The sequence below is a fragment of the Dryas octopetala genome, chromosome 7 (genome assembly GCF_963921425.1).
Source record: "Dryas octopetala chromosome 7, drDryOcto1.1, whole genome shotgun sequence".
Lineage (NCBI taxonomy): Eukaryota > Viridiplantae > Streptophyta > Magnoliopsida > Rosales > Rosaceae > Dryas > Dryas octopetala.
This window is the reverse complement of record NC_141372.1, coordinates 9,006,708-9,019,251: the sequence shown is the minus strand read 5'-3', so window position 1 is coordinate 9,019,251 and position 12,544 is coordinate 9,006,708. Positions and strand designations below refer to the sequence as shown.

The window sequence follows — 12,544 nt, the reverse complement described above, 5'->3', positions numbered from 1 at the left end:
CATCTCAGCAAACTTTTCCTACCAAATGAGCTACACGATGACACATGTCCATCTAACCCCTGACACGGGCCCATAAACTCATCATTTTTTTCTCGCTCGTCGAACACATGTGAGAGATTTATATTCGAATTTAGGGGAAAACGTAATGTTTTTGGGAGACTAAATGGTCAGGAGAGCATTCGACGAGCGGGAAAAAGGTGATGGGTGTGTGGGCCCGTGTCAGGTGGACATGTGTCGCTCATTTGGCAAGAAAGGTATGCTAAGTTGGCGCCACGTCGCCAATTAATCTCCGTCAACAAAAGCCAAATTGACATTTAACTGATCTCTCAACAAATCGATAGATGAAAGTTTATTTTTCAATTTAGATAATAAATCGGGTGTATATTTGAAATATTTTAAAATTTGTGGATCTCATTGAAATGACATATATAATTATGTGTCTAAATTGAATTTATGCAAAACATAATAATATAATAGAACTCAATGTGAGTATGCCACGTGAAAAATAAAAAAAGAAGAAAGCGATTTGACTTGTGCTTTTTAAACGCAGACAATTATTATATGCGGCTTCTAACAAAATCAACCAAAATTGGCCATGTATGCGCCTTACTCACCTATTCATTTTTCCCCTGTCGAATTGTGAAATTGACTCTGGAAGTAAAACCAACTCTCTTACCAATCGCATTCGCATGTGGAATGTGAGATTTCAAATTTAGGAATTTTAATTAATATTCAAAGTTTAATTGCTTGAATATAATAAACGCAAAAAAATGAATTACATAAACTTCAAATGATTTATTGTTCCTTATCCATAATATTGTTGTACAAATGAAGAACAAATTTTAAGAAACCGAGAAAGGTGATGTATAAGTATAACCACTAGATAGAATTTGCAAGTGCTAAAATTAATAACTCATTGGCTTAGTGTATCAAATCCAACTATTGAGTAAAATAAATGCCTCCTAGTGCTCAAAATTTGTCCTTTAGGTGAACGAGATTATTGCATCTAATCATTTAACATATATTATCAAAATCCAAGATCGCTGAGATTTCCCGACTCCCAAGCAATGATTCCTGGGGTCACCATTAAGAACTAACATGTTCAAATAAGAATTTTTCATTAAGCAGTAACCTGTTCCCAAGTTTCTCTCTTTTACAGAGATTCTGAATATGCATCATTCACAAATGTTTTACTAGACGATGAGTATATTCATGCATTTATGATAAGAAAAGATTTATGACCAAAGTTAAGAAATCAAAACGTAAAAAGAAAAAGACATAAGGCGTATGATGATTGTAATTTAAACCAAAACCATCGTGTATGAGCCACCATGTACATTTTGCAATGCGTCTGCTGACCATCCTATTTAAAATTTACCAAAAGAAAGAAAAAGCATCTGTTGTATGTCTATGCAACTACGAATGGAGATATCAATAACGAAAGCATCTCATCACTTCACTCATAATGCTAATTTTATGTAAAACAAAGGAAGCTAAATATTTAGAACTGTATATGGTATGCAAGAAAGCTATATCTAACGCTAGCAGTTCAAACCCCAGTCATAAGGCTGATATATCACCTTCAACTGAGAGTTGGCAAGCAACTCCAGTAAAGCTTCTGAGACAGCAGGGTCCAAGTAGTTTGATGAGTGCTTCAGTACCTCTACCTCATTCTTACCAAAATCTATGCTAAACCTGAGAGCATTAAGGAGTATCATTAGATGAGAGACATTAATTATCAGAAAGTTTCAGAATAACACACAATAAGAGGAAGGTTTTGGGTTGGACTCCTATTAGAGCAAGTAACTGAACATTGAACTCCACACAGAAAGTTCTCAGAAGATCCCCACCCTTAAGAATTACAAATTAGATCCCTTTCTATGAGAAACTTACCATTTAAGAATAATACTGGCTGATGCAACCATGGCATCGAAATCAATAATAAGACCTCCATTTCTTAAATAATTACGGGCTGCTTCCATCAACTCTTTATCAATGTCCCCTGGAGAATAGCATCGAAGAGCAGGGCTTGATCGAGTTCCACAAACCAGAGCAAAATGAATAAGAGGCTCTGGGTAAGGAAGAGCCACCTGATATAGAAAAGGGGAAAAAATGAGGTACTGGCAATGAATACAATTAGCTCTTAAGAGATAAACTTGCCTAGTAGCAAACTATTTATTGATTTTAATAACTTCAAAAGAAAAATGATGTGTAGTACCAAACTCTGACTCTCAAATTAAATTACAAACAGGCCAAAATTTTCCAATTTTATGGCCAAAAGCATTCTGAAATACTACATATGTGGGAAAGCCAAATTTGTTCAATCATATAAGTTATGCATGAAATAAAATAATTAAAAAAAAAAAACCTGTCTGTTCAACCAACAGATGTGGCAAATTTAAACCATGTCAATACTGAAGAATATTAGTACCATCTTACCATGGAACGCTTATCTTTTGCACCAAACGGCTTCATGAGATTGTAAGGTGGTCGCTGGTTTCCCCGTAAAATACCATTTTGAATAGCTGAAAGTGAGTACGTGAACCCACCAACAACATACTTGAAGTCTCCAAACAACCTCCTTCTTTCTATTGCTCCAGCTGGATGACCCCATACCAATATTGCATGGATGGCCATCATATTGTAGAGATTTATGAAGAAAGCGAGTTTCTCCTCCCTCCGCATGCTCTGCACTTCCACTCTTTGAAGCTCTTCTATAGTTCTCAGATACCTATAATGATATTAGCATTAACAATATCTTCGAAATAAAAACACAAATAGTTTAAAGATACCAAAACTACATTTTCCACAGCTAAGGTCCTTTAGGGAATAAGAAGAAAAAAAAGGGGAAAACCTTGCAAATTCCTCACTTCCATGGATACTTCTGTAATCAACATGCTTTCCATCTTCTGACACATAGGCTTCAAGGATTGCATATGATATGAATCTCAACCTTGATGCAATTTCTAAGATGGGCTTTGGCTTGACATCAATTATACCCCTTGGAATGTTGTGACATTGAGACACAATTGGATCATCATCCAAGAACCGATACAGGTGGCTCCCATCCTCGAACAGATTCTCCCTAGAGCAACGTAAAAGCGTCATTGAGAACAAACAGATGAGAATAAATGTCAATAATGGAATGATACGTCTTGCAAATAGGTTTGACATGGAAAAAATTATAATTGTTTGCCTATATTTCATGCATTTGATTGTTTAAGAAAATATATGGATCCCACAGTATTTGACAAAACAATGAATCATGGAGAGCTGAGAGATCAGTTTCCAAAACTCCCCTCACAAATAAAACAGTCAGGGGTAATTTTACTTCACATTTGCCTTGCCACCACTTTTCTTGTGAGCTACTTTCCACTTTCCAGTCACACTTTCCTAGCAGTGAAACAAAGGGAAATAGAGTAGAAGACACTTAAGGAAATATTTCAAGGGACTCACTCAAGAACATGTTGAAAGAAGAGTTTGCTTGCAAGCTTTCTCCCAAATTCGATAGCCTGTCTCATAACACAAACCAAAAGGACAAGGGGAAGAGTTAATGATAATACGAGCAATTGTAGTAATCAACACACTCAAAAATTAAAATCAATTCTTGTATATAAGATAGAATCCAAAAGCATGCTCTACGATAGACAAATTTAACGTAAATGATGCCCAATAATTTCTTGGGAAAATGCAAAGTAATCTGGCCAACTGACCATTAACAAAAATTCAACATACTTTCCCAAAACTAGAACATAAAAATCCAACTAACCTCTTCCCTCTCCAGATACTGATCCTCTGATAAGAAATCCACCGCTTCTGAACCTAAAAAACAGTTGGTGAACCTGCGCATTTTATAAAATCGATCTTTCACTTCAACGAATTCTTTCATTTTTCGGGCAAGTAGAGCTAGTTCATCAATAGCTCCACTACTTGACAAATCATCTTCACCCGAAAGTGGCGGCAAAGGAGCTTCAAATGATGGTGGTTCATTAATCATAGAATCAATCTTCTCATCAAGCTCGCCAGACTCATCCAAGCCCTTTAGCTCACTCAAGCCTCCAATAAGGACTTCATTGAAAAACACCTTTGGAACAGCAGAAGACCCAGCAAATTTTTCTAACTCATGCTTCCTACTGGGGTATACATCGATATTGATCTCAACATATCTGAGATTCTTCGTGTACAAAAATAATCTAGCCTCTTTGCAGTCCTGGCATCCTAATCTTGTGTACAATATAACTCTTCCTTTTATGGCTGTAGCTTGTGCTGGTTCAGAATCTGATGCATTCTTATCTGCATTGTCAAGAACATCATCTCCACCTTCATCTCTTTTCCCAGAAAGGCGACGCAGAAAAATGGAGACTGCACCTATACCCTTGACCTTAACAAGGTTTTTAAGAGCCACTGCCTTTCCAACTACCCCCTGGGTCTCTGAATCAAGATCTGAATTACGCATGGACATACTTCTGTTAGCTTCCATCCCAGGAACCTCTATTCCATCAAAGACCGGCTCTGGCTCCTCCTCCTCACCAAGAATACTGTCTGTGGTTTGGCTTGTCTGCTCTTGAGCTTTAAAATCCAAAACCTTACTCTCATCTGTCTTCTTACCCAAGTTATCCTGTACACCATTTTCTTCTTGAGCTAATGACTCCGCCTTTACCTTATCACAGGAGTCCTTTTGTCCCTTATTAGAGCCTAACTCTTTTTCTTGAGAATTAGACTCCAAATCCCTACTCTCATCAATCTTCCCACCCATGTCACTGTGACTTGGATTCTTCTCTAACTTTTGTCCCTGATCTTTAGACTTCAAATCCCCGCTCTTGTCCATCTTGTCAACCAATTCACCTTCTCCATCATCATTGTCTAACTTGGGACCACCAGTGCTTATCCTCACAGATTTCATCTCCTTTGGTGGTTCTCCCTGATCTTCTTTCTGAAGAGCTGTATCTCTGGCCTTTTGAGCAGCCAGAGAACTAGTGATATTTTCCTCAGTTGAAGCCTCCTTTTCCATGAGGCCGGCAAGAATAAAGTTCAAGCACTAAATCATTAAAAGACAACCCTGGAATTGGTAGACTGTGAACTTTCAATGAATCTATGCACGTTCCTGCAATGGTTTAAAAAATAACTTTTCACTGTCATAACTTGCAGAGCTGATCATTGTTGAATGATATAGATAAACTAATACTGTAATAAAATTACAGTTTGTAAACTCCTAATTCATTAAAAAACTGAAAATAAAATAAAATACTTGCAACCAACAATTCTAGCAACATTGTTATCAGGTACTACAGAATAAATTTTATACATTCACAAAACAACTTATCAAAACTTCACCAAACACAAAATTTGTATGCAGTTCCTGGTTGCCAACCACCAATCCTTATGCAATACCAATGGATTCCTTGTCTAAGTAAACATCACTCAGTCGAAGCTAAGCAATGGCCTTCATACATGGCAACATGATAACATTAGTTGATTGAACAGCAAAAGGAGCTATCAAACTCAATGGGCAAGAGAATACCTATTCAGGTTAGATTTTGTTTTCTACATGAAGTACCAGCCATAATCTAAACTAGTTCCTTCACTGATTATGTTGATATATATTTTTCCCGACACCAAAGAATTATTGCTTCCTTTTGAAAATACAGGCATACACATGAAAGTCAATCCTAAGTTCCTAACGCAGCAAGATACTAAAAGCAAATACCAGTGTACCCAATTGGGCCAGATGCTACCAACATAAAAAAACCAAAGAGATACACATGATATGACATGCTTGCATTCATCCACAATAATATGAAAGGGCCATGCTTGAACCTTACCTAAACTCAGTAGTGTAAACAAGACAAAAGTAAGCAATCAAGAAAAAAGTCCACAACCCAGAGTTCAATTGAACTCAACTGGTTACAGTCTTACAGGTAAGTCATATTTTTAGCCCACGAGAAAGATCAGTGCCCAATAAACAGGTGAAAATGATTCAAAAATTGTTAGAATATATACAAAAACAAGAACCCCAAAAATGACAAGTACTAAAAACCTTCACCATCCATTGAGCGAAGGGGAATTTTCAACTGTTTGACCAAACAGAGAAGGAGCGAGGGAGAGGGTAAAGTATAAATGACTTTCCTTCCTGATCACCTCCATTTTCTCAGTAAACAAACAGGTAAAAAAGTGAATTAGCACCCAATTATAGAATTAACGCTACGAAATACGAATTATTACAGAAATCAACTGAGAATTTCATCAAGCAAACAGAGAAAATGACAGAGGAATCTCACAGATCTGAGAGGAGCTGAGAGAGAGAAGAAGAAGAAGAGTGGAAATGGAGAAAGATCTGGAGGAGTTACAGAGATGGCATTGAAGGAGATTGAAATGAAACCGCGATTTTCAGAGGGAAGAGAGAGGCGCAGCGAAGCGGGAAGTCCCGTGGGCTGACAAATGAAATTAAAAGAGTGCGGAGTGGGTTTGGACTTTCGACCCAGTCCTTTTATACGTGTGGGTTGGATAAGATTTTTTTCCTTTTTAATGAAATCTTATTCCAAATAACTCATTTTTTATGACACAAATATCATTACATAATTTACATTTAATTTTTTAAATCATAATTTTAAGGTTAAATTACCATTTTGTTCTTGTAGATTGGTTCGTACCTACCTAATTGAATTATTAGAGCCTTAGAGGAATTGGTCGATCCTCTCCTAACCACTCTCTCATACTCACTATCCTAATTTTGTAATTCTAAATTTCTAACCATCTATTAATATTTTATGTTTTTTTAATCATACCACACCAATACTACGTCATTTTAGTACAAACCTAACATTTCTCATATGTTACTCTCATAGTTAAAAATTGAGGGACTTATGAAAATTTAGAAATATAATGGGCAAACAATCACGTGTAGTAAACAATATATGTGTCATAATATCGGTAGATGTTATTAATACTGTACTTACTAATATAAACATATTGTTCAATAATACTCTTACACGTTAGATTAGTTATACCATGTGGTGGTCTATCGATTATATTGAAAAAATTCTCCACCATGACCCACCAATTCGGCAAGTGCTACATCTAATCTTTATTTATTTATTTATTTTCCATCACCCGTTTGAGTTTGAAATTCATGTAAGAAAAGATTAGTCTTGATATTGTCTATGGTTTGGTTGGGGCAAGTGTTTGAGAAGTTTATTTACAGTAAGAAATATAGAGCCAATTGGTTATTTGGTGACCCAATCTCATATGGGAAAATAGAGCAGTTGGACTCTTGAAAAATTAGGGCATGTTTAGCATTGCTTTTTAAAAAGCGCTTATACTTAGTAGCGTTTTTACTGTAAGCACTATTGCTCATAAGCATATACAAATGTTTATAAAAATTCTAAATGCTTAATGCAAAAGCCCTTAGAAGTGCTTCATAATTTCTTAAAAAGTCAACCAAAACGTGTTCAGTTTGAAAATTTGTTGTAGTAAAATTGGGTGATTAAAAAAAATTGGGTGCAGCACTTGCCGACCCATCAAAGAAGAGAGGGATAGATGAAAAATGTTAGGTTTGAACCAAAACAACGTAGTTTTGGTGTAGTATAATTAAGAAAAAAAAAAAAGAACTTATTTACTAGCCATACAATATTAATAGATGATCAAGATTAAAAGATTAGGAAGGTGATTAGGAGAGAATCTGAATCTGGTTGGTGCTCACACGGAAGATTATTATAGAAATCTCATTGGTCATAAATCCATCTCTTGTCCTTATTTTTGCTTGTTCAATCATAACCGGTAATATATATTCAAATGTTATAAATGGTAGATATAATTCTACTCACTTTAAAAAATAGTTATACATAATAATTTTTTCAAAAAGTGTTACGGATTCACTTTATCTTTTACTCTTCTCATTTAGATAATTTTTTATCCCTTTAGTTTGAACCATATTCCAGTTTAATGTCTAGTTTTAATTTGAGCAATCGCCATATGTCAGTCACACGTCTCTCATCATTGCACTTCATGTCATTAGGGATTTGGGTTTAGTCCTAGTCATGCTGTTTTGCATGTTAACTTATAGGCAGCTGAGAGCATATAACCAGATTTTTTCTTTCCGACTTTTTCCAAACGAAAGCATCAAAGTCAGAGCAATTAGAATCTGCAACATAAGGGCTTTTCACCTGAAAAAAAAAAAAAGTGAATTTTGGCTTGAAATCGAGAAAATACAGAGTAAGGACTTATTTGGTCACAAGGTATGCAGGTCCCACACCACTGTCACAAGCTTCCTGCTCATGCTTCAGGAAACTTGTGATCAACCCACGTATACGTGGAATTGTGGAAACTCAAAAAGTCTATCCTTTATTCAGGGTGACTAAACAAAGAAGAATTTCGGAAAAAGCAGATCATATTCAGAAGAGTTTCGTACATCTTATAAAATACAAGGGCTTCTTAAACTGAATGTATATTTACATAGCTACAATGAACAGTGCTACATTCTCCATTCTAATTGCTCACATCCACAGAGTTCAGTATTTCCAAGGGCCTCTAGCACGGTAACATTCGCATAATTCTGAAGAAAAGGCTAAGGCCATATCACTTGGACAACAAGTTAGCAAATCTGGACCCCCCCATGGCAGTTCAAGCTTGACATTGGGTTACTCCCATTAATTCAGCTTTATATACACTGCATATAGTGGGTATATATCTGATCCGGGTAGACATCTCAGGCAAATAGATCAACTGGACTGCAAGCTACACTCAAATGAAGGGCCCATATCCCACTCCATATCTCCACATGCAGTGAGAACAGTTCCAAGGATGTAATCATCGACCTCAAAACCCTCTGCTCGCATCCGATACATGAGCTTCAAAGCCTCTTGGCAGAGACCATTCCTTGCATAACCCACAATCATAGCCTTCCAAGAAACCAAATTCCGTTCTGGCATGCTGTCAAAAACTTGAAATGCCTCCGTTACATAGCCACACTTTGCATACATATAAATCAAAGCACTACCCACAAACACATTAGACAGGGCAGGACTTTTATTCGCAGAGGAGTGAATCAATTTCCCCTGCTGAACCGTTTCCAGCTGAGCACATGCTTTCAAAGCGGATGAATAAGTAAACGCATTGGGCTCCACCCCGTCCTCCATCATTTCTTTCAAGAACTCAAGAGCTTCAGGCTCATGCCCAAGCTGTGCACAGCCAGAAATGATGGCAGTCCACGATACAACATCTCTAAGAGGCATTTGTTGGAGGACCTTTGTGGCAGTAGAATACTCCCCACACCTACAGTAGAACCACACCAGAGTACTCCCCAAGTATAAATTGGTTTCGATTGAGTTCTTGACTATCTGTGCATGAATTTCCCTCCCCATCAGTGAATCTCTAATGGAGCCACAAGCTCTGAGAATGCTTACAATGGTCAAGTTATTGACAAATATGTTTCGCCTCTTCATTACTTGAAAGAGGTATATGGCCTCTTCACTGAGACCCTTCCTAGCATACCCTGCTATAATAGATGTCCATGTAACTGTGTTCCTATTCCTCATTCCATCAAATACGTTTCTTGAGTCTTCAATCTCCCCGCATTTTGCATACATATCAACCAGAGAAGTGCCTATGAAAATATCATTCTTGTAAATCCTCTTAACTATGGCACCATGTAACTGTCTCCCAAATCCCAATTCCTTCTCTTCCCCACAAGCCTTGAGAACACCACACACAGTAAACTCATTTGGGGAAAACCCATCACTCAACATCTGCGAGAACAGCGAAAAAGCCTCCTGTCCATGCGCTTGTTGGGAACAAGCAGTTATCATAGTTGTCCAACAAACTACATCCCACTTTGGCATCTGATCAAATGCGCGAAAAGCACTCGACAGGTCCCCACATTGCGCATATAACTTAACAACAGCACTGTCAACAATCAAGTTGCTCCAACCACCTTTCACAACCCCAGCATGGATTTGCCTCCCAATATCATAATCTAACCTCTTACTACACAGATTCAACACACACACAGACATCTTGCCATTCAGTTGAATCCCATCATCAATAGCATCACCAAACAAACCCAACGCTTCATCATCCAAACCGAAGTTCAAGTACCCATTAATAATGGCGGTCCAAGAAACAACATTCCTAGCCGTCATTTTGTCAAACACATTACGAGCATCGACTAACTCCCGAAACGCTAAATAAGCAGAAATCAAATTATTAAAAACATACGTAATAGGGTTCGCTAAACACCTCAAAACAATAGCATGCACTCTTCTCACTTCTTTTAGACTACGACAAGACCGAAGCCAAAGCGCAATCAAATAGGGTCTTAAGCTTTGGCTCAGTGGTTGAGTACCAGAGAATTCGGCATCTGGGTTTTCGCTGGAGCTTAAATCCTGAAAATTGTATGTAGAAGATGGTTTTCCGCAAGAAAAGCAACGAAAAATCCTCGGGGTTTTGTGATTACTGGTCCTTGAATTTGAATTTGAATGCTTTCTTTGTTTTGGTGGTTGAACATAGACTAGAGGAGGTGGTTGTTGGTGAAGATTGAGACCAATACGTGGTGGCAGGAAAGTCGGCGAAAGCATTGCCTATTCTGCAATTTGAAAATCCCGCGAAACAAAGAACCAGAAAACTCGGAGACAATATCAGTTTGAGAAAACCGGGCATTAAAATCAGTGTAGCTTTTTTTTTTTTTTTTTTTTGATAACGTAGCCGCCAGCTTTCAAAATATCCTCGTAATTTTTCTCCACACTTCAAAACATCAAACTATTTCTCTTAGGCAGTTATTTGCTTTTTACTCTTATTTAATTTGTTTAATTTACTATCTCATCCTTCTTTAATTAAGTTTTGTTTGTAATTTTTTACTAATAGAGCGCGTATTTGTATTTTTAAAAGTTACACCAAATACCAAACTTCTTCATTTATGATTAACAACTTTAGTTATTTGTATTCCACTAAAAAAAAAAAAACTTTAGTTATTTCACTATTTTGTAACTATTTTATCGTGGTGTGGGGCGAAGTTTGATCATTCATTCATCCAAGTGACCCTTATACATATGCTCGCTTGGCCCAAAATGAGCATGTATAACATGACTACATGAGATGGTATGGTTATCTAAGTGACCTTCTTGCTCAACTCCACCAAAGATGAGCATAATATGGAGTGGCAAGAGGTATAGTCATCTAAGTGATCCTTATGTGGTATAGTCATTTTCATGTGTTGTATTCCTAATTTAGGTATACAAAGATGTTTTCTATCGAAATTAGTGGTCAACTCCATTGGCTTGGTCACGGATTAGTCCAATAGTCATCAAAGTTGTAAGGTTTTTCGCAGTGAGCCTGAAAATTGAGTGCCAAACTCATATATGAGTATCACTTTATCTACAATGGATCAAAAAATGAGAGAGCTATAGGGTATGAGTGCCAAACCTAAAGGTTTTGTTGAGGGCCATAGGTGTGGGGACCACAAATTTAAAAAAAAAAAAAAAAGAGAAGAGGGAGAATCCACGTGCATAAAGATGTGTTAAGGTGGCATGAGATGAACGACACAAATTGCGCCATGTGTCTTGATTTTTATTTTTTGATTTTTCTCAATATTTTCTACTTGTAAAATCAACTAAATTTGAAAAATGTCCCGTCCCGTAAATTGCTATGCACTCGTATGAGTACTATTTTCTTGAATTTTCAAAATTAATTTTTGACTTCTAAATTTTTCCAAAAAATTTGCACTCCTTTAAATAGATTTCATAAATCCAACTTTAATTCCGATAACATCCAATAATTCATCCAAGATTTCAAAAATTCTGAAAAAAATACAAAACAAGTTGGAAAATAGAGAAATTTTGATTTGGATATTAAAATAAAGATATTTAAGTATATTCAATATTTGACTCATATTAAATACCCATTAAAATAAATATAATGATAAAATTTTCATAAATACTGAAGTTATAAATTATGAAGCAACGGTCACTTAATCAAATTTATAGCTCTCAATACTACTACAGCTTTCAATTCTATTTAAGCCAATTTGAGACCTATATATGACTATCACTCTCACCAAACCACTATAGAAGGTGGAACCACATAGAGGTAGTCCTGTGGTGAAACCTTCATTGATTATTTAGTTCACCTAAAAATGCCAATGAACAATCTCTAGTTTTTATATTAATTAGCATCCAATGAACAGTTAGTTTAGTAGTGTTTTTCATCTCAATGTTGGAATAAATTATAAGTTTGATTCTTTCCTTGGTCAAAAAAAAAAAATTATAAAAAATTGACATATTCATACGAAAAGTCTGTCGAAACCGTTTGAGTCTTTGACAATATGTGAAACTTTTCCTTTAACTATGATTGGTTTGACCATTTTCTTTAGGCCTTGACAAACTCTTAGGAACGAACCAACTAATTATTGGTGTAATGCTATTTTTCTTTTCAATGTTGAAAAAAAAAAAAGAATTAAAAGAAAATGTGGTTGTGCAAATTGTTTTCTTTTTTTGGGGTGGAAATAGAATTTGTCAAATTTGTTAGAGTAGGGTGCACTAAAATCTGCGTTTCG

General features: G+C 36.3%; 2 protein-coding genes across 5 annotated transcripts; both read right to left on the bottom strand.

Annotated features, from left to right (window-relative positions):
* Positions 1 to 1,279: 1,279 nt before the first annotated feature.
* LOC147279397 (electron carrier/ protein disulfide oxidoreductase) lies at positions 1,280 to 6,443 on the bottom strand. 4 transcript variants are annotated; one of them, XM_086250872.1, is made up of 7 exons: positions 6,223 to 6,443; positions 3,770 to 5,104; positions 3,457 to 3,512; positions 2,855 to 3,085; positions 2,440 to 2,731; positions 1,894 to 2,090; positions 1,280 to 1,695 (listed from the first exon to the last, which is right to left on the bottom strand). In XM_086250872.1, the coding sequence occupies exons 2-7, from the start codon at positions 5,009 to 5,011 to the stop codon at positions 1,542 to 1,544; spliced, it is 2,172 nt and encodes a 723-aa protein (XP_086106998.1). In that variant the 5' UTR covers positions 5,012 to 5,104; positions 6,223 to 6,443; the 3' UTR covers positions 1,280 to 1,541. The 4 variants fall into 4 exon arrangements, with proteins under 4 accessions (XP_086106998.1, XP_086106997.1, XP_086107000.1 ...); XM_086250871.1 differs by having other exon boundaries at positions 6,279 to 6,443; XM_086250874.1 differs by lacking the exon at positions 6,223 to 6,443 and adding an exon at positions 6,038 to 6,175.
* Positions 6,444 to 8,387: 1,944 nt separating this feature from the next.
* On the bottom strand, positions 8,388 to 10,645 carry LOC147279396 (Pentatricopeptide repeat (PPR) superfamily protein). The gene has a single exon (XM_086251690.1). It carries the CDS (start codon positions 10,569 to 10,571, stop codon positions 8,718 to 8,720), a length of 1,854 nt encoding a protein of 617 aa, XP_086107816.1. The 5' UTR covers positions 10,572 to 10,645; the 3' UTR covers positions 8,388 to 8,717.
* Positions 10,646 to 12,544: the final 1,899 nt, after the last annotated feature.

Excerpts from the sequence above, each read along its gene's own strand:
- LOC147279397 (XM_086250872.1), bottom strand. The coding sequence starts at position 5,011 with ATGGAAAAGGAGGCTTCAACTGAGGAAAATATCACTAGTTCTCTGGCT. Across the intron at positions 3,086-3,456 it reads TTCTTTCAACATGTTCTTGA|GGAGAATCTGTTCGAGGATG; the intron begins GTGAGTCCCTTG and ends ACGTTGCTCTAG. Across the intron at positions 1,696-1,893 it reads GCCAGTATTATTCTTAAATG|GTTTAGCATAGATTTTGGTA; the intron begins GTAAGTTTCTCA and ends TAATGCTCTCAG.
- LOC147279396 (XM_086251690.1), bottom strand. The coding sequence starts at position 10,571 with ATGCTTTCGCCGACTTTCCTGCCACCACGTATTGGTCTCAATCTTCAC.